The following is a 25,481-nucleotide window of genomic DNA, read 5'->3' as shown; positions in this document are numbered from 1 at the left end:
TTCGTCCTACTAATGAGCATGAAAGGTCCCTTATTTTTGCAGGATGTCCTGCCTACACCAGCAGTCCAGCTCTACGATTTCCATTCCTAGAGTGGAAGGGAAGGGGAGGAAGTGATGATGCCCCCTAAACTTTTCATAGATTAAGCCTAAAACAATGCACACCAGCCCAACGGGGCTATCAGTAGGGAGGTTAGGCCTACAAACTTACTTTCTATTTTACTAAATTGGCAGGCCCAAGAAATGAGCCCATTTTAGTCGGACACGTGATCATATAGCTTGCCAACATATTAGGACACATCATCATAAAAATCACTGGTGGTTTCTTATAAATCGATGGAAAATGAGTTGGGAATCCATAAGTAATCAATTCTCAAATTTTCAGGTAGACTTGGCAAGACTCGATCCATATAATGTATCTCAATCAAATTAAGTATAAATCATAAACGATTTTTTCTAGATGATAGTCAACTCAAAGGGCTTTCCAACAGCATACAACACCCTGCAACAATCCTCTACCTGCTCTGTAAATGCCCATATTTTGCACTTCAACCCTCATTCTCATATATATTTATTTGATAACATCAACCCTCATTCTCAAACTCTCACTTATTCTCTCAGTTTTTAAGTTGTTTTGAGCCTATATTTTGCACTTCACACGAATATTTATCGCTCCCACATCATATTAGTTCAAGTTTTTCCTTTCATTTTTTCAACAAATCGTTACTGATTTAATTATTAGAGTGTTAACCTTTATTTTGTAAGGGTAATCCTCGTTAATCTTAGAATTTTTCTTAAAAATCCTTCGACATTGTAGTATGGGAAAAGAATCCGATACACATCAACCATATTTAGTTATTGATTCTATTATCATATATATATATATATTTATACATATATAATCAAAGAGGGAAGGATCATGTTTGGTCAACCAATACTCAATAATTTCATTAGTTGATTATTGATTAATTCTTATTAGTTATTATATGATTTTAAAGAAAGTGAATGTTTTAAATTAGTAATTAATACTTTAATATTGAGAACATTCCATAAAAATACGCTAGGTTGTAAAGAACATATAATTAGGGGTTTATATTTCTATAAATTTGCATCAAAATTGATAACCTTATTTAAATATTTTTTAATTTATCTCCCCCTTTTTTAAAACCTTAAATAGGGATTTTAAATTTTAGAACCTTATAAATAGGAGTTAAATTGTGTTGAAAGACACCATGGCTGTATTTGGATTAATATTTTGAATGTTTTGTTTTGATATTTGGGAGATAAAAAGAGAAAAAAATAGAGATAAGTAAGTATGTATTTTGAGATAAATGGTATGTTGAATTTGTGTTTTGATGTAATATAAAATAGTACAAAATAAGTGGTGTAGGTTTGATGTTGAGATTTTGGACACAGAAGTTATTGTTCATTGTCAAATCATGTCTTTAAATATATATATATATATATATTAATATATATGTATATGTATATAGTATTTTGTTTGTTAGTGAAATATAGTATATATATTTATGTTTAGTAATATTTTTTATTGAGGAATTTCTCTTTACATTTTAAATGATGATTATAATTCTAATACATAATTAAATACATTGTAGTATTATCTCCAAATTGATTTTGTTAGACTTTATCTTTGGAATGAAAAAACATAATATAATAAAATTTAAATAAAAAACTTAGAATTAAGTATGTATTATTGGTATATTGTCCTCAATTTTCAAATTTCTCAAATATTTTATTGAAATAGGAAAAATTTTTAGTACAAAAGATTTAAATGGTCTAAGTAGAAAAAATTGTAAATGCACTATATTAACATGTTGAAAATACATTCATTAGACTTTTATATTTTAACTGATAAATTTTAGTAGATAATTGAAGTAATAAAAATATGAATTACGTATATAGTACTGATATATTGTTAGTAGTCTACGCAACTGCTATAATATTTCCATTAGGTAGAAAAGTTTGAAATATTTTAACTAAGTAGCATTGATAATAAATATTTTTAATATCATTGATTTTATAAGTTAATAATTATTTTTTAGTAGTAATTATTGATTATATTTGACGTATATTATATATTAAATAATATATAATACATATAATATAAATAATTTTTAAAAGAAGAAAAAAAGAAAAGAAAGAAGAAAGAGAAGAAAACAGCAAAGAGAGAGAGAGAGAAAAGAAAGAAACAGACAAAAACAAGAAAAAAAGAGAGAACGAAAAAAATAATAAAAAAAAGGAAAAAGAGTAATAAAAAATATTTTAAAATTAAAATCTGCACACCTAGTCAAGGTGTGTAGAAACACAAACCAAACATGATTTTGTGTCTTGCGATAATTTAAAATATTTTAAAATAAATGGTGTAGATTTGATGTTGGGATTTGAAAAACAAAAATTATTGTTCATTCTCAAATCATATATATTTATATATTTTTTATATATAAATATTTTATATTTAATGTTGTATTTTTTGGAGACAAAAATTACTATTTATTGTCAAATCGTGTCTGTTTTATATTATGTATATATATAAATATATATATATATATTATATATATTAAAAAGTTGAAAAACAGAATAATACGAAGATAAGATGTAAAAACACAAAAATAAATATTAAGTGTGTTTTATCTTGTTTCAAAAAATACAAAGATACAAATCCAAATACAATATATAGTTGCATAATTTTGACAAATGGAGAGTATCACTATTAACTAGCTGGCATGTGTACAATGCTTGCTGTTAGTTTTTTTATGGTAAAGTTAGCAGGGGAATAGAAAATTAGCATGAGACCAAATTTGTTCAATTTTCCCACAATTGGGATATTTTTTATAATTACATGAAGTAGGGGCCAAAAAATGCCAATTCTGAATAAAAGTGTAATTTTTTATCCGTCTGAAATATGTATGCAATTTTTTTACGAGGATGACGGACATAGTAAGAGAGAGGTACATGCGTGTTTATGTGTGTGTATGGAAAGAGGGGCAATCCTAATTATTAGGATTTAAGATAAAAGAGACCATCCCATTATCTCAACATTTTTCTTCTTTTCTGATGATTGTGATACAACAAGTTGAGAAGGTTACAACAATGAATTCACAAGTCTGTACACAAGACTGAAAATTTGAGGAAAAGAAGCTAAAAGAAAAATAGGTCTCTTAATTGCATCCATTTATCTGATCTCTGAGCCTCTTAATGAATTAGTGGTTCATCTGCTTAGGGGCATTCATGCTCCACGCCTTCAAACTCTCAATTCTAACAGTCTCAGTCCCATTGTTGAATGCGTACAGATGTGCTTTGTCATAAATTGCTAGAGTTGGATAAACCCGAGATGTAATGCAAGTCTTTCCTCCAGCCCCGAAGCTCTCCACAACAGAATTATCAATCTACAACCAAGGAATTCATTAGGAATTGATCATTTATAGATAGCCTCCTGAAACTCAGCAATTAATAAATCAAGTATATCTATGAAATGAAATGAAATACTCGCGCATACCAAACTCCTGAGAGAGATCTTCTTATCTTTCAAGTCCACGTTTACGAATCCTGCGAATGATGGTCTGTATGCATCCTTCCCCTCCTTCATCGAAGACTTGCCACTCATTAGTGTGGACCGTGATGCATCTGAGCACATAAGGACGAGGTGCTTCTTGTCTTGTGCCTTGAAAACTCTGAAGAACACGGGGGTGTATTCCTCCAGGTTTTCTGAAGCCAATGTCAACAGCCCAAATGGTCCTAATCCACCTTCAACTGTTGACCCCTTTTGGCTGCAAAGCTTTTGTGCATCATATCTATCCCAGCTTGGATCAAAAGGCTCAGCCTTGTCCAAGCTGTTGAACGAGAAGGTTACATCCACGTCCGCCTGCAGCCACAATCATGCCGAATCAGTCAACGTACCCCACTTCAATACATATTATATATATATACCCCATCCAACAAAGAATTTAAGCAAATGGTCTCTTATTATATATGGTGAAAAACATTATACAAAACGTACCTGTGCCGCAGTTATTCCTTTGATTTCGACCTTTTCTCCTTTGGCCAGCTTCTGATTGCTCAATTCCACCTTCTTCCCTCTCAGACTTTCTAATTCCTCAACAGGCCATTGCAACAATTGTTTGCCGTTGGGATGAAGCACCATTGTGCGCGGGATAAGCTGAAAAGACAAAGAAAAGTGTATTATATATATATATATATATATATATAAAACCTAATTAATATTGTATGTGAAAATCGATCAGAAATTCCAAGTGAATAATTGCTTTTGATTAACGTATACAATACCTGGATACCAGCCCAACCCTTTTGGATATCATTATCAGTGGTATCAGATTCATTTGCCCAACCCCACAAGATTCTTCTATTCTTGCTAGGGTCAAAGAAGGATTTGGAGGCATAAAAGTTACCGTAGTCCAACCTCAAACCATTCCACCCATCAACCATGTCTTTATCAGGAATGTACTTATCATTTTCAGTGTCGTATGTACCGATGGTGTAATACTCATATCTGGTGACATCAAGGCTGACCTTGAACACATATTTCACATTAGGGCCTGTAGCAGAAGCGTCCAACCCATTCTTGCCATTAACTTGTACCGGGAAGAAATCAGGGCATTCCCAATTGCCAGTCCCATCAGTAGAGTGCAATGGATGCTTAACCTTGGTCCAGTGCATGAAATCCTTACTCTTGTACAAGAATGACATCCCTGTGTCGTAGCTCCTGCCTCCGATCGTAGTTCTCCATTGCCCATCTTTACCCAACCAAGCTGTAGTTGGATCACGGAATGCTGTCTTGTTAACCTCATTATCCGCAACGATCAATGGGTTGTTGTCGGGCTTGATCCACACACGGAGATATGGGTCTGATACATTGGCTGGAACAGCATAGTTTTGGACCTGTGTTTGTTTGTCATCAACGATTCCAGTGTATAGAATAACGGGCTTGTTTCCAGGGAGGACTGTGGCTGAGCCTGACCAACAACCATACTTATCAAATGGCTTTGATGGGTAAATTGCATGTTCTACTTTTTTCCAGTTAATCAAGTCCTTGGACACCGAATGAGCCCAAACAATATTGCCCCACACAGCACCTTTGGGATTGTACTGATAAAACAGATGATAGTATCCATTGAAATACATCGGTCCTGTTGTTAATTTAAAAGATGAAAAGTTTCAAGATATTAATTAAGCATCAAAGTTGAAACTAATAAAATGACAAGGCCTGTTAGAAGAAACAGGATGAAGCCGACTCACCATTTGGATCTGATGTTGGTTCATTGTATCATCCACCATGGAACATGAAAGACAAAGATATGAATCATCAGTAAAAACAACCTATGATACTCAAATAGCAGGATCAGAATGAAAATTCCTGTTCCTAATTATTCTACCAAGTTAACTTGATGACGGATTTCTATTAAAACATAAAAGAACATACGTCGGAAAAAGTAAAGAAAGGATAAACGAACCCTAAATTTAAGAAGCGAAGATCAATTATATAATGAAGTCAACAAATTAATATCCAACTCCCATCGTGCATGTTAAGAACGTAATACGAGAAAAAGTTAATCACCCTTGTAAAACTTTTTTTTGTAGGAAACTTGGATCTCAGTGGTGACCCCAGAAGAAATTTCAGAGCAGCAAATTAGTAGGGTTCATGTTGTTCTCAATATACGGACAAACTAGGTATTTTCAGATATACGATGATTCAAGAAACCCTTCCAGCAAAATGTATCTTTAATTTCGACTGCAAAAATATGTCGATTGAATAGACCTAACGGCACAAGTATCGTAGTCAAACTTAATTATTTCATGTGTGAGACAATGACGTATCACTGTCACCAAGTGCCCAGAACAAAAGTCTTAATTTTTACCCTTATCTTTCCTCCTTAATTAAGAGAAACTTCTACAGTGAATACCTCTGACTTCTCATTAATGCATGCAGAAATATTTGAATATACACTTCTGAATTCTACTGTGAATATTAGATTTTAAACTCTCATTGTTTCCAGTTTGGTGGGTCCGTGACGTTGGCGAATTAAAGACACCCAGGAAGTTTCAAAATATCACCATGCAAGCAATACCCTAATTGAACCTAGTTTGGCTGCAATTACTATGATTAGATGATGTATTAATTTACAGCGTCGACAGGTAAGTGTTCTAGATGAGTACAGATGTTATAGAAAGTATACGCTTTTAGCTGTTCATCTTTGTATGTGGATATCCTGTCTGGAAAAGTAGGTTGGATGTCCGAACTGATCAACTGACCCTTATTTAGTTTTCATTTTTGTGAATTCTTGAGAGCTAATAATACTATATAGGTATATCATATATGTGACTTGATACCATATATATATCAACTTTGAAACAACTCATTTAATTTTGCCCCCAACCAATCTTGTTATATTCATACCAAATTATGTACAAAGGACTAAAGTAACCTTTACCATCCCAACCTTATTATATGCTAAGTCATTATCAACATTTGTACGAAGTTTGCCTTAATCTAACGACACACCAGTAACAAAAACTTAAAATGTTCAGTAACGTATACTATACATGCATTCAAATGATACAGGGACATCACCAGTTTTTTACTTCTAACTGCACAAAGAAAAAAGTACCATAAGGAGAGAAAGAAAGAGAGAGAGATTACCATTAATCCAACGTTTGGTGGGTTGGAAATGATATCCAGTTCTGTGTTGTTGCTTCACATTAACGGCAGGCAAAGATTGCAAGTGCCTGAAGACCTTATGGGATGCTTCGACGCCATTATTAAACAATGCTAAACTACATAATACCAAGAAAACTGGCAAAGCCCAACGGAAACTCTTTACAAACTCCATTGGGCTTTGGCAGTGGAGATCACTAACTTATTAAGGAAAAAAGAAGAATGTTTTTAGTAGTGATGAAAATGTAGGAAGAAAGTAAGGGTATTTATAGGGCAGGAGAAGTGATGATGACGGAGTTGTGGGCTGCTTCTGCTTGAAAAGAGAAAAGCGGAGAGAGATTGTAGATGTTTCGTGGATGAAAAAACTCGGGTTTGTTTAGAATAGTCAATGGATAGCACATGATGATTGGGTACGCCATGCGGTTGTATTGCAAACTATTCCACCATCCCTTTATTTTTTCTCTGGACTCTGTGTGTGTGTGTGTGTGTGTGTGTGAGTGAGAGAGAGAGAGAGAATGGGTTCATCAATGCACTTAATGGCGAGGACAATTATGATCTTCAAACCTTGATCAGATCCAGAGAGAGAGAGAGAGAGGAGAGAGGAGAGATTTAATGTACTTAAGAAGCAGGACAATTGAGAATTAATGTTCTTAATTATAACCAGGACAATTATGATATTCATTCTTTATTAGATCAAAATTTTGGGGTCACCATGACAAAGGAAAGCAGCTGCTACTATTACTTCTTTAATTGGATTTACTAAAGTAGATATAAACTTAAGTACATCATATATGCTTAATTATTATTATAATTAATAATGATGATGATGATGATATTAATGTTATCCTTCTTTGAGATGAAAAAATAAATTTCTTCTTTTATATTAATTGATTAATAGTAATAATTAAGTTAATGGTAAATGCTCTCCATATTTTATTTACATATGTAATCCTTTACAATATTGAGGAAAAAAGCGTTTAAATCTTTTATTAGGAAGTACTTTCGTATGACATATTTATATACATTGCTCTTGTGAATTCATCATTAGTCTCTTGCTCAAGTTAGATGTTCCAGCTGCTTTAGAATTCACCATTAGGTCATTTTTTCTTATATACGCACACGTGTGTACATATATATATATATATTACTGACTTACCTGGCAATAAATATTATATATTCACAAATAAATCCACTATATATTTTAAAAATAAAAAATTATATCAAAATCACAAAAGTTTTCATGTCTTATCAAGACGTAGTTAGATAAAAAGTTGTATCAAGCATATTATAGGGAAAATTACACTTTTAGTGATGAGGGTTCAACACTTTCCTTTTTAGTAATTAAAGGACTCCAGTAAATGAAGTTGTCTAACTCGAATTTTGCTGACGTTGATGAAATTAGAATTTTTAGAATTGAGATTTTTGCTGAAAAAGCATCCAATGAGCCCTTAGCTACGTTTCAAGCAGAAGCAGCCCACAACTCCGTCATCGTCACTTCTCCTGCCCTAAAAATACCCTTACTTTCTTCCTACATTTTTCATCAATCTAAAAACATTCTTCTGTTTTCCTTAATAAGTTAGTGATCTCATCTCCTCTGTCAAAGCCCAATTTGTAAAGAGTTTTCGTTGGGCTTTGCCAGTTTTCTTGGTATTATGTAGTTGTTTAATAATGGCGTCGAAGCATCCCATAAGGTTTTCAGGCACTTGCAATCTTTGGCTGCCGTTAAATGTGAAGCAACAACACAGAACTGGATATCATTTCCAACCCACCAAACATTGGATTAATGGTAATTAATGGGTGTCGTTTGTTGACAGTAGAGAATTTATAACTTTGTAGTCAACAAAAACTTGATGGTTTTAGAATTTGCATGCATGCATTAATGTTGTCTGAGAACTATCTCATGTCCCCAGATTAATACTTGCAGAAATTTCTCTCCTTAGTCTGCTACTTCAAAAAGTAAAGAAAAGGGCGTTTCATTTTCGTGGGTACTTGATGACAGTCATACGTCATTACCTCACGAATGATGGATTTCAGTCAGCATACCTGTGTTGTTAGATCTATCTGTTTCCAGACATCTTTCTCTATGGAAATTAATGTTAAATAAGAAAAGGCTACAGTTACTTTGCCTTAAATATGAATTGCTGTCGACAGGCTCTCACGTAATGTCTTTATCAGGACCAAGCAGATTCTGACTGCTTCAACTTTTTATTAAGAGTGCAGAATTAGTTAATTAGGATAATTAGGAATTGGAGTATTCTCTTTTAATTCGTATCTTTAACTAATGATTTGATGATTTTGTTTTTCATGTGTGCCCCGGCTTGTGATACAATGAACCAACATCAGATCCAAATGGTGAGTCGGGTTCATCCTGTTTTCTTCTAACAGGCCTTGTCATTTTATTAGTTTCAACTTTGATGCTTAATTAATACCTTGAAACTTATCATCTTTTAAATTAACAACAGGACCGATGTATTTCAATGGATACTATCATCTGTTTTATCAGTACAATCCAAAAGGTGCTGTGTGGGGCAATATTGTTTGGGCTCATTCAGTCTCAAAGGATTTGATTAACTGCAGCACAGGTACGTATCGTATAATGTTTTTCACCATATACAATAAGAGACCATTTTTCCTTAAATTCTTTGTTGGCTGGGCTATATATATAATATGTATTGAAGTGGGGTACGTCGACTGATTTGGCATGATTGCAGACAAATGGCTGCAGGCGGATGTGGATGTAACCTTCTCGTTCAACAGCTTGGACAAGGCTGAGCCTTTTGATCCAAGCTGGGATAGATATGATGCACAAAAGCTTTGCAGCCAAAAGGGGTCAACAGTTGAAGGTGGATTAGGACCATTTGGGCTGTTGACATTGGCTTCAGAAAACCTGGAGGAATACACCCCCGTGTTCTTCAGAGTTTTCAAAGCACAAGACAATCAGCACCTCGTCCTTATGTGCTCAGATGCATCACGGTCCACACTAATGAGTGGCAAGTCTTCGATGAAGGAGGGGAAGGATCCATACAGACCATCATTCGCAGGATTCGTAAACGTTGACTTGAAAGATAAGAAGATCTCTCTCAGGAGTTTGGTATGCAAGAGTATTTCATTTCATTTCGTAGATATACTTGATTTATTAATTGCTGTGTTTCAGGAGGCTATCTATAAATGATCAATTCCTAATGAATTCCTTGGTTGTAGATTGATAATTCTGTTGTGGAGAGCTTCGGGGCTGGAGGAAAGACTTGCATTACATCTCGGGTTTATCCAACTCTAGCAATTTATGACAAAGCACATCTGTACGCATTCAACAATGGGACTGAGACTGAGCGTGGAGCATGAATGCCCCTAAGCAGATGAACCACTAATTCATTAAGAGGCTCAGAGATCAGATCCATGGATACAATTAAAAGACCTATTTTTCTTTAGCTTCTTTTCCTCAATTTTTCAGTCTTGTGTACAGACTTGTGAATTCATTGTTGTATCTTTTTCAACTTCTTGTATCACAATCATCAGAAAAGAAGAAAAATGTTATGAATAATCGGATGGTCTCTTTTATCTTAAATCCTAATAATTAGGATTGCCCCTCTTTCCATACACACACATAGATATATACGCATGTACCTCTCTCTTACTATGTGCGTGATCCTCATAAAAAAATGCGTACATATTTCTGACGGACAGTCGGTAAACTCTGAAATGTGCGAAGGCTGGTCAAAGGTTGGGTGTAACCTGAGACGCCTCACAGACGAAAAATATATTCCACCGTGAGACAAAAGAGTCCGTCCGTGACAGTTGGTATCAGATCCCGGTTAATCCCGGGCTCGCGAATGAGAGTTGTGCCCAGTTGAAGATCTGGATTGGCACATGAGCTCTATGGCAGGTAGATACGACTTGGGTTGAGACTGTCAGTTGAGACAATGTTAGACCGAATTACGGCACAGTTGTGTAGGATCATTGTCTTTGGCTTTAAAATACTTCAGCGAGCGTCTCAAAATGGTATGATTTTGGGGGATGTCTGCCACAGAGATCATGTTGGGTAGAGTCCTTTTGTGCGCATTTGGGCTGCTTCAGAGACCAAGCGGTTACGGTCCAACTTCGTTGTTGTTGGTTGACAGTTGAGTGAGCGTCGTAAATATGTCGAGCGAGCTGGCAATGGTCCGAAATTTTTTTGTAGGAAAAAATATCATATTTCAGAATTCATCTTGGCTTCCCTAAGCGAAAGGGGGACATGCCGATGCATCGGGTGGACTACGAGAGCCACGATTGCGAGATAAGCAACCATGTGTGCTGAACTACCACAATTCAGGAGGTGATCTAGGCGATGAAACCGTTTTGGTGGGCGAAATGTCACCTTGTGTGGAGAATGGTGGATGAAGGGCCACCTTCTCGTTTGAGTTTTGAGGAACCTTCCCTACAGGGAAGGACGAGCATAAAGTTGAGGTGCCGAGGCCTAGTTGCACAAAAGGTGCTTGGAACAAGCCACCCTTTGGGTTGCGAGGAGCGGATGTTGAGACCCCTTCCTTTTGTGGGCAGTTGTCGGATGAGCCATGTTTGGCCGAGCATAAATGTAGGATGAAGTGTTGTTATGGTAGATGATGGTGCGTTCAGAGGAAAGACGAGACGCTTCAAGAACCAGGGGGCATAAGCATTAGTTATGAGAAAAGCGGCAACTTGTCCGGGCTTGAGTGGAGACAACCTACTAAGCCGTGTTTGAGTGCTCATCAAGAGCATAGTTTAGCTTAATTGAGAATGTTATTCATGGGGATTCTGACACCATATTATGGGCTCTTTGGTCTAAGAATTTTCGAGAGGAACTACCGAGTGGAGAATTAAGGGGAGCATCGGGCTCCATTGGCACCATGAGCGGCATGGTGAGGCCGGGCAGGGATTCATAAATCCTAGCCTTATGTCAATGTTAGGTGGGGACTTGAGCTTGGTTTTCGGCCAGATTGGGGGCAAAGATCCCGTTTTTGTGTTGGGTTGAGTGAGAACCCTTTCAAGAGTTGTTCGGTCCTCGAGCGACGTGGTTCTAACAGTTTGCGCATCTGGCCCACGTGCTTGCAAGTGTTTAAGTGTGCTCAACCGTAGAGGCGGGTTTGCATGTTTGCCGAGGACAGCAACACCTCGCGTGGGGGAGAGAGTGTGAAGCGTGCGCACAGACTCCACACTTCATTCGTTCCAAAGCAATTCGGGTGTATTTGAGGCACTGTTTTGAGGGACATCACAGATTGAGAGGCGCACTTGACGGACTTGGAGCACGGTTTGCTACCCATTACTTAAGAATGTTGGGAAGAGAATACAAAATGCGTGTACAGATTTCCTACCTGCATTATGAATGAGTGTATTCAGACACTATCCGTGGGGGCAAACAATCAGTGAGCAACAATTGAGAAAGAGTGCAGCAACATACACAGACTCCAACATCAGTTGAGCAACAGTTGGGAAGAAAGTGTAGAGAAAGGCACAGACTTCCAACAACGGTTGAGCAACTGTCTAGAAGAGAGTGCAGAGCGAGGCACAGACTTCCAACTTCAACGGGTTATATTGGGGAAGAGAGTGTATTTGTACACAGACGCAGGCTACATTAGGGAAGAGAGTGTAGAAGAGTACACAGACTTCCAACTCAAGGCAATAATGCAAAATGTAGTGCATAGAGGCACGATTGTGGAGGGTTACCCACCGTTGTTTGGGAAGAGAGTGCAGATAGAGGCACAAACTTTTGTTTTGAGTTTTCGGGTTGAATTAAGTGCATCAGAGGCACTATATTTCATGGGGGAGCAGACCACCATTTGGGAAGAGGGTGTCAACGTGTTATGCTGAAAAGGCACTTCACAACTAAAGCGCTTGAAAAAGCAGGAGGTCGGTCTGGTGTCGCGTGATACTAAGAGAGAGTATTGGGCACTGCATACACCTCAATCCTTCGTTTATGTGTTGACGAGAACATCTACAGATCGAGTAGGGAAGAATGTCATTGGTCGCTCCTTGAGCAAGACAGCCGGCAATGACTTGTGGAGGACGTGCGGACGGCTAGGGGATGCCGACCGGCACGCGGGTGCGCAAACGGCTTTCGAGCAGAGACTCTTACCGATTGGGGATTGCAGAACTGGTCGTATGGGAACTTCTATGATGTGTGGGGATACTATCCGCCAAGTATGAAGTCATTTCGAGGATGTTTGGGAAAGGAGATATAAGGGCGATGATCAAGCGCCACCTTGCACGCGAGCAGGAGAGAAATGCGTGAAGCATAATGCTTTATCCTTGGAGATTTGCAAAACCGTTTCAAGTGAGATCTTTGAAGTGTTATGAGCACCTCCAAGATGTTTCAGAGGTAGACAGTTCCGTTTGGATAGGAAACGATGATGATGTTCAAAGTCCGCCAGTGCAGTGGCGAGACTATAGTTTCAGAGTATTGCGGTGGCAATTCCTCAATGATGGATGATCGGATTGGGTTGAAACTCAAGAGTTGTGATGTGGCTAAACTACGATTCAAGCGGCACGTGATTTGGATGTCGGTTGAGGGAGATACGCAAAAAATTGCGATCCTCAATCATTTCAGTGTCTACTCTTGGAACATGAAAAAACTTTTTTAAGCCTATTATAAAGGGGGGCATGCAGTGATGAGCTCCAGCCAGCCTTCCCCGTGCACGACGGCAGCGGCAGTAGGCAACGTCGGCACTAAATGAGCATCTCTTATGGGCATGTTGGGGGCCTTTAAGAGCCGACTCTAGACATCTCAAAGGAGTGCTTAGAGTCCTGGAGTGTTTAGAGTCTCCAAAAGGCATGGGAATCGGATGGGCATCGTAGAGCAAGGATGGCCTGCTTTGGGCGCAAAAGCAACCGAGAGATTCTGTGTGACGCGCAAGGTTGCTCCTGGGCTGCGAGATATCAGGGGCAACACCTCTTGTGAGAATGGGTGATAGAGGCAAGCACTCCAAGACCTCGTGATCCAACTCATGGCACGCGCTATCGGGTTCTAGCCGTCCATGGGGGCCCATTGGCTAAGATGTGCGATTGTGGGCCGACACTGCACTGTGGCAAATTGTATAGCCACGCCGAAAGACAAGAAGACATGTCGGGCATGTTGTGCAGGATCAAGGCAGGATATCGGCAATACCGAACGGACCTCGGACTTAAGATGTGGTCCTACTCGGGCGAGGCATAGAAGACGGCTACAACAAAAGTGTGCGCCGAGGATGGCAGAGTGTGTGTTGGGCATGAGACGCGCGTTGCGGGCGCATGCAGACCGCTGTAATGCCGAGGCGGAGCAAGAATGCTCCTTGCCATCGAGGAATGCATCGTCAGGTTCCAAGATTGTGGGCGAGACTCATGGCGGCAGACTAGCTAGTCAGGGCCGACCACTAAAAGATGCTAAGACGTGCATGCCAAGAACCTTAGCAAATATGAGCATTTTGGATAGGCGAACACAAAGGCACGCAGTGCCGCACAGGGATGCGTTCAGATATCGAGCTAGCGAGTTTCAGTGTCGAAGACACGCGACGGACAGTTAGTAAACTTTGAGATGTGGGAAGGCTGGTCGAAGGTTGGGTGTAACCTGAAACGCCACACGAGCGAAAAATATATTTCGCTGCGAGACAAAAAAATCCATCCGTGATATCGACTCTCACCAGAAAATAATTGTCCCAGAATCAACCCACCTGTGCCTAGACTACACATGAACAGAATTTATTGACGAGATATAAATCACATTTGCTTGCCGCATGTGGACCCCTTCACTAATGACGATTGTTTTTTAATTTAAATCAAGACTAGTTGAAAATAAACTAATTATATGATAATCGTGATACATTTCTATTGTGATTGGTGTATAGACCAGAAAAAAAAAAAAAATGATCAATCGAATAGCAAATATATTACTATTACTCTATATCTAATTTAATGTGACCAAATTTGATTTCGTCGATCCAATTAATTTCCTGAACCTCTACCTTTGTGCAGAGGTGGGATTGTGGAGGCGGAATTCCGGTGGGCGGATGAAGATTCTGGGAATGGTGGAGATGTCGGAACCAGAGAGGCCTTTGACTCCCGCTTTCGATTGGTCGAATTCTTGAACTTCCTTCGTCCTGTCATACCCTTCCGAGGTTGCCAACTTTTGTGAAAGATAGAAGAATACTCGGTTTTAAAAGTAAGAAAGGCCGTTGCCAGTTGACTTAATCCCCATATGGTTTTCCCTATATTTGACCCATGACAAAATTAAGATATTGGGACGAATAATGTGGTCAAATCGCGCAAAATTAAAACTACGAGATAATTCTACCACCCCCAAAGTTATGTGTTCTTGAGGAACTGTGTAGAGGGTCCATTCAGATCAATCAACGATCAAATTCTGCTAAAACAAAAGATCGACACCGAATTAAAAATCTTCTTTTAAGCTTTTCTAGTTTTTTACCAAAATAAACCTTGACGAAGGCAAATCGTACAGGCTAAATGTCAACTCAGACGAGTCTTATTTTTTTGCAGATATCTAGCTGTTAACTCAGATCGTGCCTTTTTAGCCTTTTGACGTTTCCTACAATCAAGAATCCACACCATTTTTCAGAACTAAGCCGAGCCATCAGCAAATTACCCAACATGTAATGCCACTTAGTTCTCATAGAAGGAAATAAAAAAGCAAGATTATCGCTTTATTAGCCATGACATGTAAATTTCACTTGACAAATTTTCTAATTAACATGAAAACAGCCCATGTTATAGCAGTTAAAAAATTACTCATGTACCATCCTTGAAAATCAACTGCAACAGAATGAATTCAGCTGACAAAGTTGAACGGAATTGATGTAGGGAATTGTAACACCCTCTTCTTCCACATTCTTTTGGCAAAAAGGGTATAGTACTTTCCCAGGAGAAACAGATAATCTAAACGCAAATAAGATATCGGTCCAACAAATGACCTCCCGGAACAAAACTTTCGAATGAGTATAAAAGAAATCCAACAAAGCATAAGATCTACTCCGGTAAGCCTTTCCTCAGTCCTACCCACCAAATGACATAATAATAGGTGTGATGTTTGACCCTCAGAAAACTGAACCAAGGAACAAATTCGTGGGAGTCTGGAATTTCATAATGCAACATAATGCTCATAGACATCACCCAATAACAGAATCCAAAACTGCTAAATTTCATACAAAACAAAAGATAATAGGCATAAGTATGTTCCCAAAAATTCACTATCTCTTAATTGTTGGCGTCCACATGATCAAACACCAGAATCATTCATGTTTAAACTAAAAATTCTTCAAATACTAAATAACAAAATTTGCAACCCCAGAAAACATCCCAAACAGAACCGCAGGTACCCTGACAAGGGGCAGATTACAGTCTCCTTCCCCTTCTGCCACCCTTTCTCCTAGTGCTGTCAGTTGGAATTGGAGTTACATCCTCTGCAAACAAAATACAAACAGCACATTCAATTTATGATTAAGGATCATATCATGCAAAAAAAATCCACCAGTGACAATGAACTGCAACAAGCATTCCATGAGAATTCAGAAAATAGCACCCAAAAGATCTACCAATCTGGAAAATCCAATACCTATCCGACCAATCTTCATGCCCGTACGAGCAAGGGCTCTAAGTGCAGATTGAGCACCAGGACCAGGGGTCTTAGTCTTATTGCCTCCGGTAGCACGAAGCTTAATATGAAGAGCATTAATCCCCAATTCCTGCAAATTCCATGCATCAGACACCAGAAAATTATCTCAAATGTTATGGGTTTTACAACAAAATATCCAAAGACCTTGCATCTCTGAGCAACATCTTGAGCTGCAAGCATAGCTGCATATGGGGAGGATTCATCCCTATCAGCTTTCACCTTCATTCCACCTAAGTCCCAGCATAGAATGTCATAACCAAATCAGTTATAAAAGAAACCAGGAAGCACTTCAACCATTTAGTACTATAAATTCCAAAAACCAATATGTATGACAATATTGCAAACTTCTGATGCAACACCCATCCCAAAAAAAGAGAATTTCCGTAGTATCCAACACAACACATATAGGCCAAACTGGCTAAAGTACGACACATTAATAAACTGCAGTTCATTATATACAGCTTCTGCACACCACCTTTGCTAATAAACATGACATTAAGTCATGTATTATTGTCCTAAAGATAAATATTTAATACAAGCCCCTCAGACAGAATGAACCTTGCTAGACTATTTAGCTGCAGTTCTTGGAAATAACAAGCATAAGCCTACATATTGGTTTTTCTAAGAACCTAACATATATTGGATTTCTAAGAACTCAAACATATATTTCACTTAAGAGAATAACAAGAGCAATAAGGTGGAATGCAGCAGGGCATCAGATCTCCAAGGTGATATAGCATCATAAATATGATTCAGACACAAATTACCCATTTAACATGAGATTCATCCTATGCCCCCAGATCTACTAACAAATTAGATCACATCACCACCTTATGATTACCAGCCACAAAATGTTATGCACACTACAGCATACAAGGCACTTATTGACTATGTCTGGTTTAATGTTTTGGCATTTCCCCAGACAAGATAAAACATACACACACATTTATATATAATATAAAATAGACATAATTTAATAATAAATAGTGTTTTTATCTCCAAAAAAAATACAATATTAAACATACAATATTTATATATATACATTTATATACAAAAAGTATATAAATGAGATAATTTGACAATAATAGTGATTTGTCTCCCAAATCCCAACATCAAACCTACACTACTTATATTAAAATATTTTAAATTACCTCAAAACACAAATCCAAACATACCATCTAATTCCAACATACACTTATTTATGACTATTTTTCTCCCTCTATCTTCAAAATACCAAAACAAACATTCAAAAAACAAATACAAACACTATGAATAGGTTCTAACAAACTTTAACACCAATGAGGCAAAACTATGCATGATCACAAACATCATATGGGTGATTAAAATAGCTGATGTTTGTGTATTATCTCCCCAAAATAGATTTAAAACCTTAGAGAAAAGGTTGTTCAAGAAGAGAACCGCTTATTTAGATAAGATAAATTAACTTGATTTTAATCATTTTAATTTTTTTTCCTGATACGTTGTAACTCCTTCATGAACATCGGAAGAAGACCCCACAAAACATGTCAGACACAAACACAGTGATATTGAACGGTGTCCAGGTAAGGGACTCAAGCAAATGCCCAACACTAAATTGGATAATTTTTCAGATTGTCAATGAATTACAAGTCAAAATTCTCTTTGACACTCTAACCCCACAAATTAGCCAAAACATAAAAAGATCAAGCAACAACTATGAAGATCCTAATGTCAACAGAAATGAGATATCAGTATAGTTAAATGATACCTGTAATGCGAACCATAGTTTCCCTTCCAGATAAATCAGTCACATGCTGCAAGTAAAATGATAATATAATTAATAAATGGAGCACAATCGCAAACAATATACCTCCTTTACAAAAGCAAATAGCCCATTTTTTTATTTGTTGAGGGATAGGGGAGTCCAACATACAGACTTTAGCAAACCCAATACTCACAATGAAGGTGTCATTGAATGAGGCAAAGATGTGGGCCACTCCAAACACTAGTTCTCCATCCCTAGTGGCAGGTCCAAGAGTGACATTCTCTTCCTTGGGCTCCCTGGTCCTTCTCTTCGACTATTAAAACCAAATGAAGATTACGTACATCAGAAACAGAATCCAAAACGGGAAACAATTGACAAAGTATCATTAAAATGCCAACAGCACTATGATCACTACTAGTACGAATTACAAAACAAAAGAAGTTTCCACTATATAGATTTAATCTAAACCAAATACAAACTCAGCATTTATATCAGGACTAATGAGAACAATTACTAATCATTCAGGAGTATCGCTAAAATTTCCAAATCACTTTATTTTCCAAGAGAACAACCACCAGATGACCAGAACAGTCACCAATCACTGGTCACCATGGTATAGGCTTTCATAGCAATCCAAAGGCGAATAGATATCAAAATCGAGTCCTCATCCCTAACAGTTTTAGGCCAAAGTGTGTAACTCTAGCTAAGAGTTTAAAGAAACACAATTAAAACTCTACATGAATTTGTAGAAGGAAAACATTGGAAGAACTTCATCTACATAAAAGATTCCAAAGTAAGCAACAAACATCAAAATTTCGACCATCAAGAAATCTGACAAAACAAACCCACCAGAATGAATCTCCAAAAACAGCACACTGAATATTCGTACTACTATAGATGCATGCAAAGAAATGAGAAAAATCAGATAGATGCATATGCACACAGAGATGAGCGGCAATGCATCGCATATCCGTGTGGTTTTTGAGGGAATTACCATTGCTTTGGCTGCGACTGAAGGAGAAAATAGGGCTTAGCTGCTTCTCGAGTGCGGAAAACCCTAATGGCAAGAGCTGATGAAGAGGGGGGGATATGTAAGGTGCATAATTTATAGCTAGGTTTAGTATCCCAAGTGGACCAAAATAGTGTTCATGGGCCTATCGAGTAGACGTTGTGAGGTGGACTACTTTTTTTAAGTGTCTAATCGCTGGCTTATATAGCCCATTACGTGATGGGCGAAGGCCCATGTAATCCAAACTTAACTTGGCGGGAGGAAAATACTACACACATTGAATTTGACCAAACTTGGCTCAAGACGTTTGATTGATGTATAGTTTAAAAAAAATAATCAATTATATTTGTTATGTAATTCATTTGGTTCAATAAAAAACTGATTTAGGTAGTATTTTCTCAATGTGATTGAATTTATTACACCTTTCTTTTCTTTTTTTCTTTCTTTTTTTTTTTTTAGAAAAATGAATTATCCACGCCTATTTCCTATTAGTTTTGTGGTTTTTTTGGAAAACATAGTTTGCTGGGGCATTTTCAACTTACTACTAATTAGGGGTGCATGTGATGTGTATAACATTGATGATTATCTCATATTAAAATTATCACATTATTATCAGTATTATGATAAGTACTTATTTTCTAGGATTCTGTGAAGCAAAAAGGCCAAAAATAAAACTAGTGTGTGGTTTGAATTATAGGTTATAAATTTGGCTAGTTTGTGATTTGTGTAGTCCAGGTCATACATAATTATCATTCACCAAACTTAAATAGGTGCTATAATCGAAGCCTATTTTACGTAGATAAGTGCGCGTCAGCATCTAAAGATATTCTCTGCAATTTTTGCCTCAAGTTCTCAAATCATTGCTCGCGGCCGATTGAAAGTTGAAAGTTCAGAAACAAGAAGCAAAGGAGAAATGCAACTAATCTTAAATTTTCCAAAACTAGAAAAAAGATGGTCTTGCAAAGTACATGACCCCTAACTTGTCTTATCCGGCTCAAAAATTGGACGATCTTATTCCAAGCAGAGATAAATTATGTATCTGGCCACAGTTTCAACATTATCACTGCTCAATCTAACCAGCAACAATATCATAATACTCACAGAACATTGTTTGATACTTCAAACTCCTGTGATTTTAACTGAATGACTGTTAAAATGCTGATACACCCTTAGTGCAGCTTGCAGAGTATCAGTAGCTAAACTATAGAGGCAACTTTAGGAGCAATAATATCAAGAAGTCCTTTAGGATTATCCACATGAACCCAGTGCCCGGCATTGGGAAGGACATGAACTAAGACCTTTCCCTCATTTTCGTTAACTCCTTTAGCTGAGAGGTGTTCAAGCTGCTGTATAACATCCTGGTTCCATCTGTCGCTCTTCTCAGCACGCACGACGTCTATCTCCATGCCTTTGGGTGTGTGATCCAGTAGGGGCCAATAATCCATCTCCCTGTGACAATATTGAGAGGACCTTAAGTCAAATGTGCATGTTTCGTCCATTTATATTCCAAAGAACAGCCAAAAGAATAGTAAAAGCAGGCAAAATTATACAGGAATTGACTCACCTGTAAGAATTGAACATCTGGACTGCCCCATCAAGATTAAAAGCCCAAGTCTCTTGTTCTCCTGATTTTTTGAGGTTACTCCCTATCCATTCGGATAAAGACTTTGAAAACCCAAGCTTCAGCATGTGATCTACCAGCCACCTTACAACACCAAATGTTATGGCCTGATAAACTGACTTTTAGAAAACCATAATTTACTTCAAGCTATATAAACTTTATCTTTTAACTTCAAACTAAAATTTCAACCACTTTACTTATTGCAAGTATGAATAAAGCCATCAGAAAAGATTATAGCTAGACATATAATTATAAGCTTGACATATTGCCACCAATAGCTGCTATTTTCTATGTTATCGAAGGCCTTGATTGATCACAACAATATAGAAATCACAGGAATAAACCATGCCCATGTGTCATAGGATTGAACCCAAAATGACAAAACGTTCAAACATCCATTACTGCTCCATTTCTGCCACTAATCCTTGACCCACAGCACAGCAAAAATGATTACAGTAATTAATAAATAATTGGGAGAGGAATTACTTTCTAGAGGGTAATGTTGAAGGTAGACTCTGTAAGGTCTGCAAAACTTTCTCCACTTCACCATCAGTATTATCTTGGATTACTTTACCAGGAACAGAGTCCAATACCCAAAGCTGCTCTGCAACAGGTTTACATATCCATAAAGCCAGCATAACAGCCAACACAAGCCCGGCAGTTACGATAGGAAGATGCAAACACCATTATCACAAAAAGGTAAAAGAAACCCATATTATACACATAACAAAACCCACATGGCCAAGACTTTCATCTCTTTCACAGGCTATAATTTTAACTAATGTTGCCACAATTTATTATGAGCAAACTCATTTTAAGAACAAAGTTAAAACATGGTAGCTTAATTCACTGAAGGGCGAATACCTGTTTGGGCAAGGTAACATCATCCCCATAATGCCCATTAGCACAACTTTGGGCAAATTGCAATGCAACCTTTCCACCCATTGAATGGCCAATAACAACATCAGGCCAATCCAAGTCTTCTGATTTCACCAGATCCGCCAGATCTTTGGCAGCATTTTCCAGGTTATGTGGGGGCAATAATCCTTCTATTTCAGCAGACCTCCCATGATTCCTCAAGTCCACAAGAATCATCCTCCACTCTACACGTGTCATAAGGTATATTTCCGTTAAAAGCATAAACCAGCATCATACAGAGAAAAAAAAAAGTGCACGTGTAGTGGTCTCTCACTTTCCACACGCTCCAGAACTTATATACATTCTTACTCTGATAACTATCATGTAATGCACAACTCAAATGCTGCAACCAGAAGAGAAACACAGCATTTCTTATGTGCATACACAACAGAGCACCAGCAATTAGGCCATAAGTGGAGCTCTACAAAAGTTGTTTTTAACCGATTCACCAAGTAAAATGATTGTCGAATTTATCCAAAGAAGTCGTCCGACAACAAGCTTAACCACACTATCTAACAACCGTCGAAACAAAATAAGTAGGAGATTTTGACTGATTCAAGTGCACTTTATGCCTGAAGCAAATCAGCTCCTCCACTAGTGATCGCCCAAAAATTCATCCACGCAACCAGCAATCTAATCACCACAATTAGGGCAACTTTTTCCCAATACGGGCATTTCTAGAATTGCATCACGTAAGCAATAATATAAAGAACTATATACCGAGCCTTACGCTTAAGAGTATATAGAAAACCTGAAAATAATATGACGACAGGGATTGCGAAAGCAGCTGATACGCAGTGAAAACAAATTTCTTACGCACGGGCGGGAGAGAGGCGGGAAGCGAGGGAGCGAGAGAAGGACCGCCAGTTTCGACCAGAACCAAGGAGGCCGTGGAGAACGAACGCCGTGAATTCATGGGGCTTTTCCGGTGACGATTTGATCTCTTCGAATGCTAGGGTCTGGAAGGATCGGCTAGAATGGTGGAGAACCGGTGCCGGTCCGAAAAGGAGCCGGCTCAGGAGGTGGCTCAGACCGGTTTTAGCCAGAGATCTCGACATGTTTCCTCTAATGATTTGCTTAGTTGCTGCGCGCTTCTGGTGGTGGAATGCGAGGTGCAGATAGTATTATGATGGCTCAGTACGACGCCGTTTCTAGAAAAGTTGCCGCGCATGAAAAAGAAAAATGGAAAGTAAAAGGACTAATTAATGACAGCTGTGGGATTTGAACCCACGCCCTTTCGGACCAGAGCCTAAATCTGGCGCCTTAGACCACTCGGCCAAACTGTCAGATGGTATGATATCTGCTCTTAAGAGCATCTATTCTTAACAACATTAAAAATAAAACTTAGTCCTGTAATTTAAAATGTGGTATTTTTTGTTCCACGAATTAACTTTAACAATTTAGATTTGCTTTTTTTTTTTTTTTGATAATTTTAGTCATTTTTCACTTAATTTATCAAAAAATTGCATGTGGCTTGCACATAGCACAATTAAAGTGGGGATTCCCGCCATTATGATGAAGTGCAGCCATTAAATTGGGAATTTCAATTATTCCGGCCATTAAATTGGTGGGCAACCATTGTAATTTGAAGGAAGAAGTTATTAATCGAAAAGGGACTAAAACTATCAAAAATTTCAAATTGCAAAAATCAATTTATATGTGACTAAAAATATCATACCCTCTGAGTTACAAAACTAAATATTTATCCTTTCACTAATAAGTGTTTAAGAAATACATCAAAACTAAGTGTATCAATCACAAATCAATTCCACATCTTTTTCCTCTTTTATTTGCTACACTCTTATCTCCCTATTCTAAAATCATGCAAATGGAAAACCACTTTTCAGATCATTTCCAATGGAAAAGAATCATCAAAGCCTGATCATCTTAAACAAAATCATGATAACCCTGGTAAGATAAACAATCTGAAAAGCAACAGCAGTCATCAAAGACAAAATCCAACCCCCAAATATCCTCCCATCCTCATATGGATTAGCACACCATGCCAATGCCTCTTTCATGTGCTAGTTACATGATTAAACCAATATGTTTATGCACCCACAATTATCTTCCTAAAAGCTCACTGAGCCTGAGGTGATCATTAAAAAACGGGGTGTCCAAGAACAGAGAAAGCAATAATATATAGGCTTACTGAAGCTTTATTGCAGTATTACTCCCACCTAAACTCAACATGGGCAACCAATATCTTTCAAAGGAGAAGGGAAAATTTCAAAAGAAAATCCGGAAAGTCAAAGCAGGAAGCAGTTTTAGTTAACTGGAAACAAATTGAAGTCTTCCAGTACTACATTAATTTGCGTGTTCCAATATAGTAGACTTGCTCCTCCTTCACAGAAACAACCCCACTAGAAACAAATATCTACCAACAGTCAAGTGGAAATAGATAGTTGAAACCTGAAAGGTTAACGTCAGCACAACAGTGTAAGGCCCTATTGCATTCACATATGTGCATCGATATTTTCCAAATGTCCTTGTATTGTTGCCTAACAAGAGAATCCCATGAAATTACCAGAATTATCTGTTATACTAAGTTGCCAGATTATTATCAATGATCAACAATAGTTTGATGGCTGATCATACGTAATCCTGATTGGTTCAAATGCAAACTTCTTGCCTCTCTAGACTCTAGATAACAAATTCTGCCAAGTAACCAGGAACTATCAAATGAACATCAGACTGATGATGTGTTGTAATCTGTCTGTAAGATTGAAACAAACCCAAGTACCTTACAGGATTAAATAATTAACACCAGACAGGTATGTATATCAGAACAAATTTTACAGCCCAAGTGAGTAAAAAATTAAATTCTTGCTATTTCAACACACTTCTTCAGGGCATCTAATAGGCTTCTCATGATTCTTGGCTCGCCTGGGGGTGGCTGATCTTTCCTGGGCCCATTTCTTATGGCGCGAAACATTGGAACAGAGGTATCAGTAGCCGGAAACACCAAGCAATCTATGTACACGAGGACTTCTGTCTCTCCATCTCCAACTGTAATGAAACCAAGTCTAGCTCCACCAGGGATTTTGTCTACCTGGTAATGCATATCCTTAATGATCAGTTATCAAACACATGAAAGACAGTGTTGACATAAAGATCATGTAAAGATCTTATGGCCTAGAAGTTGCTGAACAACCTTAAAAAAATGACAAGTAGTCCCAGTGATTTAAGGTTGTTTTAGCAGCAAATAAGGATCCAATTAATGCAACTTGATCATCACTGACCTTGAGTGGCACTGGAAGTGGCAAATTAGCTCCTTGGCATAAGCTGTTCCCCCACTGTAAAGTCACATTGTAAATTCTCAGTGAGTACTTGGCCAAGATTGACGATGATGAAAAGAACATAGCTTTAAGCCATTGCTAGTACCTGAAAGAGCAAGGTTTCAAATCTAGCAACATCAGTGTCCGAGGGAAGTTTCATGGTACCTAAAGAAACTCCCTCTTCATAGTTATCTACAGGTGAAATGTTGTCAGTTGATGATGATGCCTTAGAGACTGCAACTAGATTATGTTTGCTCGAAAATTCAGCAAGACCAAGGAAGTGGACAATGTTGTTGTTGGGGATGAATGTAGGTGACTTAGGTTTGATGAAGGGCAATGATGAGAATTTCACATGGGAAGCATGGACAACGTTAAGTACCTGTCTGATGGCCATGGAAGCCATGGCTTCTTTGTTTACCAGTAGCTGCGCGTAGTGCTGTGTTGTTAGAGTGTGTACTGAGCATGTTTTGTGTGGTGCTGATTTTGGGAAGGGATATGAATATGGATAGAATTTTCACAGAAAGTGTCAACCATGTGGCCACCTATGTCTCCTGTGGGGAGAATAATGAATAACAAGTTACTGATCGGAGTTAGTATAATTATTTACTCT

General features: G+C 37.7%; 4 protein-coding genes, 2 non-coding genes and 1 pseudogene across 9 annotated transcripts; 1 reads left to right on the top strand and 6 right to left on the bottom strand.

Annotated features, from left to right (window-relative positions):
• Positions 1-3,012: 3,012 nt before the first annotated feature.
• Positions 3,013-6,998, bottom strand: LOC105174036 (beta-fructofuranosidase, insoluble isoenzyme 1). Its single transcript, XM_011095998.3, has 6 exons — positions 6,674-6,998; positions 5,272-5,280; positions 4,303-5,162; positions 4,016-4,174; positions 3,515-3,880; positions 3,013-3,404 (listed from the first exon to the last, which is right to left on the bottom strand). The coding sequence occupies exons 1-6, from the start codon at positions 6,861-6,863 to the stop codon at positions 3,219-3,221; spliced, it is 1,770 nt and encodes a 589-aa protein (XP_011094300.2). The 5' UTR covers positions 6,864-6,998; the 3' UTR covers positions 3,013-3,218.
• Positions 6,999-9,389: 2,391 nt separating this feature from the next.
• Positions 9,390-10,187, top strand: LOC105174210 (beta-fructofuranosidase, insoluble isoenzyme 1 pseudogene; annotated as a pseudogene). Its single transcript, XR_016062724.1, has 2 exons — positions 9,390-9,779; positions 9,890-10,187. The product of XR_016062724.1 is annotated as a beta-fructofuranosidase, insoluble isoenzyme 1 pseudogene (transcript).
• Positions 10,188-15,808: 5,621 nt separating this feature from the next.
• Positions 15,809-19,198, bottom strand: LOC105174035 (small ribosomal subunit protein uS11x). Its single transcript, XM_011095997.3, has 6 exons — positions 19,040-19,198; positions 18,239-18,358; positions 18,049-18,094; positions 16,446-16,531; positions 16,242-16,371; positions 15,809-16,089 (listed from the first exon to the last, which is right to left on the bottom strand). Exons 1-6 carry the CDS (start codon positions 19,040-19,042, stop codon positions 16,022-16,024), a joined length of 453 nt encoding a protein of 150 aa, XP_011094299.1. The 5' UTR covers positions 19,043-19,198; the 3' UTR covers positions 15,809-16,021.
• Positions 17,009-17,100, bottom strand: LOC148785115 (small nucleolar RNA Z101). Its single transcript, XR_016062956.1, has one exon. It is a non-coding gene; the product is annotated as a small nucleolar RNA Z101 (small nucleolar RNA).
• Positions 19,199-19,964: 766 nt separating the features above from the next.
• Positions 19,965-22,706, bottom strand: LOC105174033 (alpha/beta-Hydrolases superfamily protein). Of its 3 annotated transcripts, none has more exons than XM_011095994.3 (5): positions 22,414-22,706; positions 21,540-21,778; positions 21,162-21,274; positions 20,619-20,759; positions 19,965-20,503 (listed from the first exon to the last, which is right to left on the bottom strand). In XM_011095994.3, exons 1-5 carry the CDS (start codon positions 22,649-22,651, stop codon positions 20,251-20,253), a joined length of 984 nt encoding a protein of 327 aa, XP_011094296.1. In that variant the 5' UTR covers positions 22,652-22,706; the 3' UTR covers positions 19,965-20,250. The 3 variants fall into 3 exon arrangements, with proteins under 3 accessions (XP_011094296.1, XP_011094298.1, XP_011094297.1); XM_011095996.3 differs by having other exon boundaries at positions 22,410-22,654; XM_011095995.3 differs by lacking the exon at positions 21,162-21,274 and having other exon boundaries at positions 20,619-20,782.
• Positions 22,707-22,799: 93 nt separating this feature from the next.
• TRNAL-UAG (transfer RNA leucine (anticodon UAG)) lies at positions 22,800-22,879 on the bottom strand. The gene has a single exon. It is a non-coding gene; the product is annotated as a tRNA-Leu (tRNA).
• Positions 22,880-24,296: 1,417 nt separating this feature from the next.
• LOC105174032 (uncharacterized) lies at positions 24,297-25,366 on the bottom strand. Its single transcript, XM_011095993.3, has 3 exons — positions 24,978-25,366; positions 24,836-24,889; positions 24,297-24,645 (listed from the first exon to the last, which is right to left on the bottom strand). The coding sequence occupies exons 1-3, from the start codon at positions 25,272-25,274 to the stop codon at positions 24,412-24,414; spliced, it is 585 nt and encodes a 194-aa protein (XP_011094295.1). The 5' UTR covers positions 25,275-25,366; the 3' UTR covers positions 24,297-24,411.
• Positions 25,367-25,481: the final 115 nt, after the last annotated feature.

Source organism: Sesamum indicum, linkage group LG11 (assembly GCF_026168435.1).
Source record: "Sesamum indicum cultivar Baizhima isolate 11 linkage group LG11, ASM2616843v1, whole genome shotgun sequence".
Taxonomy (NCBI): domain Eukaryota; kingdom Viridiplantae; phylum Streptophyta; class Magnoliopsida; order Lamiales; family Pedaliaceae; genus Sesamum; species Sesamum indicum.
This window is presented reverse-complemented; position numbering and strand designations above follow the sequence as displayed.